The sequence below is a fragment of the Musa acuminata genome, chromosome BXJ2-6, assembly GCF_036884655.1.
Source record: "Musa acuminata AAA Group cultivar baxijiao chromosome BXJ2-6, Cavendish_Baxijiao_AAA, whole genome shotgun sequence".
NCBI lineage: Eukaryota > Viridiplantae > Streptophyta > Magnoliopsida > Zingiberales > Musaceae > Musa > Musa acuminata.
Window position 1 is genome coordinate 6,249,831 of NC_088343.1, and position 7,670 is coordinate 6,257,500.

Genomic DNA, 7,670 nt, shown 5'->3' on the forward strand with positions numbered 1-7,670 from the left:
TTATAGTTTAGAGTTGTATATTCGATAATATTATTCAACTGATATTAATTATCTATAAATAATTTTAAATAAATATTAAATATATCAATATTTTACACGTGAAATATGTATGATATCAATAATTCATCTTATGCTTCTAATATCTTTATACTATATGGTTTAAATTATTTAGAATAATTAAAATATGTGTAATTCATATTGGGCGTGCAGGGTCAAAATCTCGACGTGCATATTCTAAACTTTGATATATGAATATTTGATTTTAATTATTGATATTAATAATTTTTTCATATAACTACGATTATAATTCTTATGCTTATTGTACGTGACATCAATTCAAATCATGGATGCGAGATTATAAAAAGGATACCGAAAACCACATATCACCAACGTAGCATGAAATCCAAATCATAAAGCAAACCTACACGCATGGAGAGCCAACACACCGCGTTCATCATACGCTTGCAGATCAAATGAGCCAGGAAGAAGCGTCAGTGGCAGTTCTTGGGCAAGCTCAGCTTGCATTTGGCTGGGAGCTGCAAGGCGAACGTGCGGTTGATCCCCAGCTGCGGCAGCGCCGGCGAGTCCTCGTACTTACACAGGCATGCCAGGTCGGCCTTGCCGAGGGCGGCGCAGCACTTGGGCGACGGCTTCGCCGGTGACGCCCCGGTCATGGACGGCAGGCACGCGATCAGGCCTTCTTCGGTCATCTTACAGTGGCTCTCTGCCGCCGCGGCTAGGCCGCCGGCGGAGAGCAGGGCCAGGAGAACAAGAGAGAAAGCCACACCATGGAGCGTCCTCGCCATTCTCTTCAACCTTTGGGAAGGCCGTGTGATTGCCGGTGCTTAACCGGGTTTAAATAGGGTCAGGAGTTTGGATCTCGTGAGTGTTGATTGGCAGTAATACGACTGTAGGAGGTTCACGGGGGCGAATCCTTATACGTTGTTTATGTGGTGCTGCCAGTGGCTGATGGCTTTTTTGATGGATTGATGTCAGAGCTTAGATCGAGAATATAAACCTTTTCACTGCCCTATGTCTTCTCTTTTTTCTTTTTCTTTACAGTACAGAATATAAACATCTTTCCAAGTATATCATAAAGAAAAGTCAGCATAATTGACATGAATCCTTCCTGAATTAGTTCAATTAACGTGAATCAAAACCGGTTTAATTTAGAACCCAATTGAACGGACATTGAATTCGCTTTAGACTAGACCGGAAATCACCCGTTGGATTTGAAATGGTCCAATTTGGGCTAGACAAATTTGAACCGTACACTATTGGTTTGGATCACTGCTGAACCGGTCCGAACCAATCAACCCACGGTCGAGCCACCCGGGCCATGGTCTGGGTTACTAAAGCGCCGTAAGAATTGAGCCCATGTGAACCACGGGCTTGGCTCAAACGGGCTGAGCTGGGTTGCAACAAAGTTGGAAATAACAAAAATAAAATTTATATTAATTAATTAATTAATCAAATAATTGTATGCCTAATTTCTCCGTACAAATAAGGAAGTGGAAATCAATTGATTTCCTAATGACTCGAACGAGAAAATAAAATAAGACAAAACCCTAAATATGAAAAATATATTTTACAAAAGAAATATCCGATGATCATACGTGTGGTGCCATATTCGGATCCTCTCCAATGTCATCCGCATTCGAACCGGATTCCGCGATCCCGGTGGGCCGGATCGGCGATGACCACGTCTCTTTGTGCGGGCACCACCACGTGACCCGCCCCGGCCAAATAGTATGCCCGATATTACACGTGGATTAACAAAGTTAAGTCACGTGTTAGAAGTACTTACCCTTCCGTACCTACTTTTCAATTGGCCCCATAATGAAGTATATGTGGGGCCACTGTTTCGTCCAATAATAAGAAAGGTCAGGCAATAGTTTGTTTATGACGGGTAGAAGAGTTTTTCTGTGGGGCCACTCACGTCTCTCCCTTCGGCCCCCCACCCCCCCCTTCCCACCCCTTTTCCTCTCTACCGACCTCCTTTTCTCCCCTAGTATTCCTTTCTGACGAACTTGATCGGCGTCGGAACGCCCACCGCCTGTTCGTCAGAATAATTCGTGGTCGTCTTCCTCCTCGGTGAAGCGTCCGCCGCTAGTCTCCTCCCGCTATATCTTCTACGATGCCGTCGTGCCTGGCGACCCACCACCGCTGGACCCTGCGCGCCCTGGTGGCCGCCTACCTCGACCTCGCCCTCGCCTATATCTTCCTTTGCGCTGCCTCCCTCGCGTTCTTTGCCTCCAAATTTCTGGCCCTCATCGGTCTACCCCTACCTTGCTCTTGCGACGAAATCCACGCCGCCCCCGGTTCCCACCGGGAGCAGCGGCAGCAGGGCGTCGGTTGCCTTCAGCTCTTGCTCGCCGGTCTTTTCGATTCAGTATATGGGAACGATTGCCGCACCTCCAGTAATGTCAACTGCGACAACGTCCAACTCGTTGGAGCTGGTGATGATGATGGTGGAGGCGGCGACGCAGTCTGCGGGCTGTTGGAGATGGGTCAAGGCGAGGAGTCGTGCGGCTCGTTTTCTCAACGGCCCAGGCCTCATGAGTTTGATGGAAGGGAATCTTGCAGCGACGGAGACGCAGATTCGGTGGATCTTAGGGAGAAGGTGGTCTTTCGCCATGGGCGGCCGCTATCTGTTCTCAGAAGGCGGCGACGGGATAGGAACAATCTCACCATCAGACGTAATTCTTTGCCGACCTCACCGTCTCCATCTCTGCTTTTGGATTGGAAAGGGGAAGTAGCCGATGCCTCTCCCTCGAAGGTCAGCAACCATCTTCCGCAGGTGGAGGGCTCTGGACATATTTCTGAAGCTCTCCATCTTTCAGGTTAGGAATTATGAATCTTCGACTTCCGTCTTTGATCATTTCATGTGCCCGTAAACGCCTACAAGTCTATATACCGTTGCTTATCAATATGACCGTCATGCCAATTTGCATTCTTCTCATTTTTATTGCCTATCAGATGATCAGAATGCTTTCATACAAGAAGTTGCTTTTGCCAATGAATTTCAAACTGAGGATAAGGGCTTATCTGATGCTACTGAGGGAGTTTGTGAAGTGGAAAAGAATGAATCTGAGGTAATAAGAGAACTGAAACAGGCACTTGAAGAAGAACGATCTGCTAATATTGCCCTTTCTCTTGAATTGGAAAAAGAGAGGAGCGCTGCTGCCAGTGCTGCTGATGAAGCAATGGCAATGATATTGAGGCTCCAGGAGGAGAAGGCTGCTATCAAGATGGAAGCTTGGCAGTACCAGAGGATGGTCGAAGAGAAATCTGCATATGATAAGGAGGAGATGGAGATCCTTAAGGAGATCATTGTGCAGTGGGAAAAAGAGAAACTTGTTTCGGATAAGGATGCTGAAGCATATCAGCAAATGATGATTGGTGGTAATGGTATCAAGAAGACACCAGATGGTCATCTGCCTGATGCAACATACTTGATTGGACAGAACAAACTTGCTTCTTTTGGATCATTTGATGACCCTGAACTTATGCTGAAAGAAGTCTACGAATCCATTAAAAAGAAGGAAAGGGTAAATGATGAGATGCAATGTGTCAATGAAGGTGAGTCTTTGATGGCTTCTGTGCAGAAGTCCTCTGCAGAATTTGTCAAATGTTCATCATCACTTGAAATGACTACAGATGTACAATATTCAAGCAGTGGTAATCCTAGCTGGTGTGATAGTTTGGATAAGTACCATCCAGGTGTTCCAGACGATGGAAATGAATGCGCTGTGCAAGAGAAGGGCATGGTGACAATAGAAGTTGGTCCATGTTCTCTGCACAGCCATAAGACTAGATATGCGAATGAGTCTTGCTCACCTAGATTTAATGGGTCACAGCAAAATGACTTTGATGATTCAATTTCTCAGCTAGTTGTTGAAAGAAATAGGAAACAAGACGAGAAAGTTAAGATCACAGTTCCATTGGATGATTTATGTATGAGGCACAACCTAAATGCCGACAAAGAAAGTCCTAACTCATCTCAGTTGAATAATGAAGTGAATGTGGTTGATGTACATGTAATTAATTACAAAGTTGATCTGGCTGAGGAGGGAAAAACAAAACAAGAATATCTTCCTCAGGTGGGATATGATTTGGGCAGATCTCACAAATATGGTACATTAAATAGACCATCTTCATTAGGCAGAATTGACGATGTGACTGAAGATTCAGACAGAGGCTTGACACAATTAGAATTGAACATGCAGAGAAGTTGCTTGGATGTTACCAAAGTGGGTCAATCAACGGATGCTTCAATCATTAGAGCTTCCTGGTTGGATTTAAGGAGGAGTTCAATGCCTGCAGTTGAAAGCGAAAGATTTAAACTTGAAAACGAAGTTGAACTCTTACAGAAAAGGCTAAAAGCAATCGAACAAGGAAGAGAAAAATTGAGCTTTTCACTGGAACAGAGGGAAAAGGAAACCTACAATCTACGACGCCTGGAGGAAATAGCGCATCAACTTCAAGAAATCAGAAAAGGAACAGAATCTGGAAACAGCATCTATAGTGCTTCTTTACCTCCGTCTTCTAAGGTATGCCATTATGGTCCAAACTATACTTTCTCACCACCATCAGTTCAAGTCCAAGTTGCCACTACTTCCCATTACTGATATCACACATTTTTTTCTGTTGTTATTTGTGTTACTTTAGATCTGTGAGGTTAAGTTTTCTTCATAATTAACATTTACCTTTGGTTGATATTGCATGCAAATATGATATGATGTAAGCTTTCCATTTAACTTTTTCCCACAATTAGATTCTTGTTGACCATCAACCTGCTAAAGATTGTCAACCAAGCTTTTTGTTGGTGTGTATCATATATTATTAATGAGTGTCTACTCATCCGGTTAAGGAGCTTAGCAGCAGTTAATATTAGCTCAATATTAGTCTTGATTGTTAACTTCATGTCTAAAGATATGTTAGACATGCAAACATGTCTAAAGATATGCGATATTTTCTTCATAATTAACAAGTACCTTTGGTTGATTTTGCATGCAAATATGACATGATGTAAGCTTTCCGTTAAACTTTTTCCCACAATTAGATTCTTGTTGACCATCAATCTGCGAAAGATTGTCAACCAAACTTGTTGTCAGTTTGTATCTTGTATTATCAATAAGGGCTTACGCATCCAGTTAAGGAGCTCAGCAGCAGCTAACATCAGCTCAATGTTAGTCTTGATTGTTACCTTTATGTCTAAATATATGTTAGACACCACACGATGACTGTGTTTAGGCACTTAACTCTAGGATGTACTTCCAATAATTGCCGCAATGAGCATCAAATTTTTTCTCTAGTAGAATTATATTCATTTTTTGAGCATTTGAGTCCTATTGGCACAGGAAACGAAATTCTGACAATTTACCCGCTTGTATTTCACTTGTGCCTCAGAATCATTCTTCATTTGGCCTTTCCATCCACTTGCCTCTTAATTTCATCCAGTTGCTTCTCTCTCTCTCTCTCTCTCCATTTTTTATGTGGCCCAAGCTAGTTCTGTGACAACTCAAGCTGTCAAATATTATGGTGTGCCAACTGTACCGGTACGTCATCTGTTGTTGTGTGGTGAAGGTTTCTATGGCATGGTATTATTTGCTTTAGTTCCTTATGACTGATTATTGGGCTATGGCAAAATGATAGGACTCTTCTAGAAAGATAATTTCTCCAACTCAAATTAGGTTGTGCCAAAAATGCACCAATTTTGATGTTTCTCAACGTACAACTTAATGGTTGGCAATTGATTGACATCATGATCATTCCAAAGTAACATCTGGAGTATTAACAACATCATTGGTTATAGCGAACAATGGAGACATTTTTTAGTTTCTTCTTTTTGAACAAGAACGGATGTCTAACCACTGTTTGTTTGCTCTTCCTATGATCCTAGTCCACGAACAAGTTTTATGGAATCTAGTTTCACCTAGCTTCTTTTATTAATTAGAAGATTAAAAATCATCATTTTTCATGTTGACAATAACCACAAAGGGATTTTCTCATCTTTTCAGTGATGAAAATGTAACATCCATACTGCCTCCAAGGATGCATGACATCCTTTCTTCTCATTGGATTTGGGTTCTTGTATTGATCATTTGATTTGTATTATTCTACTACAATGACGATAACTTGTATTAAACTGACACCAGGATTGATTGAATTGGTTGACTTAGATTGGCTTCATAATAATTTGGTTCTTTTGACTTAATCATACTACTTTAGTGTTGAATTGATGGTAATTGGCTGATCTCACCTGGTCTCCTACTGGGTTAGTTAATCCAATTGTACACAAAAATTGTCTTCTTTAAGCAAATTTTGTGTCGTCATGTTGGATTTCCTAATAGAAACTATTGAGCCTGAAATACTAGTGATTATTCCCTTCTGTCTTTTCTTAAAGAAATTAAGTTCTTCCAGATTCCGAGTCTTCACATATGACCAATGCTAAAGGGTTTTCTTGAGGCACTTTGGTGAACAATTTGTCCATGTCCTATGCATTTTTTTTAATTAGGAAGAAATTTTCATTACATTAAATGACTTACACGTGAACTCGAACCTGTTGCCTATTATTTGTGTAACATACACCAACCATGTCTCAAAAGAGATGTCTTTAGCATCTTGGTAAGCATGTGGCATATTGTAGTTCTTTTCTAGGTTGAGGTTTATTGTAGTTGGTGTGACATGGTATAATTTTCTTTCAACGTAGTGTTTTTGGTGACACTTCTTGTTACTCAATTCTTCTGTTTACCAATGTTTCTCCTTGCCATTTTACATGTTATTTTGATAATTTTGTGTATGCTTTATGATGCTAGTTCCTTTGCCACTAGCCATTTTATTGAATAGTTCTCGAAGGGCATGCCATGTCATTTCAGGATATGCATATTGAGAATCAATACTTATGAAATACATAATGTATACACCTTTTAATAATTTATTATGTCTGTATGACAAAAAAGATAGTTTTTGGACGCTTGATGGACAGTTGTCATAATTTTGGGAGGAGCATTTACGTAGGTAAGTTGACTTCCTTGTGACATGGACGATGGATGGTTGCAATAAATGGGATGCATTGAAGTATGTGGTGGAGATAATGTTTCTCTTGTACCAACCGGTTTGAATGATTCACAAGTCATAATCATCTGTAAAATGAATATCCAGACGTGTTATAAAAGATAGCTAGTTCCATGAACAAGTTAGGGGGTAGGTTTGTCATGTATGGTCCAGTAAATAAGATGTGAATTGCAGTTCTACATCCATGTTTTATCATATCCTGTTATTTCAGAGTTAATGAAGGAATGTGTAAAAATCATGCTAGTTCCTATCTTCCATTCGATTCTTTCCAAATGTTATTTAGTCTACCTGGGGTGACCAACTTGTGCAATAATTTCCAGGGAAAATATCCATAGATCTGTCCCAAATCTCACATGCATCGAATAAATGGTCAAGCGATCAAAGATGACCCGATGACGACTATGACAACAACAAAACCATTTGATGACAGAGAGGCCAAATATTACGGTGAAGCAACTATCGTTTTCTTTAGCTTGAGCTCCTCACTTGAGCTCAGAGAACAACTGTGGAACTTGTACATTTTTCATTTGTTGTCTTTCTTGTACTTCTTTAATTTTAATGTCTCTCGGGTAGAATCCGTTTCAGAGTTG

General features: G+C 40.9%; 2 protein-coding genes across 2 annotated transcripts in view; one reads left to right on the plus strand and one right to left on the minus strand.

Annotated features, from left to right (window-relative positions):
- Positions 1-491: 491 nt before the first annotated feature.
- LOC103987130 (putative lipid-transfer protein DIR1) lies at positions 492-806 on the minus strand. Its single transcript, XM_009405337.3, has one exon. The coding sequence runs from the start codon at positions 804-806 to the stop codon at positions 492-494; it is 315 nt and encodes a 104-aa protein (XP_009403612.1).
- A 1,172-nt stretch (positions 807-1,978) lies between these two features.
- Positions 1,979-7,670, plus strand: part of LOC135614451 (uncharacterized) — a 5,860-nt gene continuing 168 nt past the window's right edge. Inside the window, exons 1-3 of the mRNA XM_065111843.1 lie at positions 1,979-2,843; positions 2,980-4,553; positions 7,401-7,670. The exon at positions 7,401-7,670 is cut by the window's right edge and continues 168 nt beyond it. Of these exons, the coding sequence (XP_064967915.1) occupies positions 2,138-2,843; positions 2,980-4,553; positions 7,401-7,415 (2,295 nt within the window). The 5' untranslated portion in view covers positions 1,979-2,137 and the 3' untranslated portion in view covers positions 7,416-7,670. The remainder of the gene's footprint in view (positions 2,844-2,979; positions 4,554-7,400) is intronic.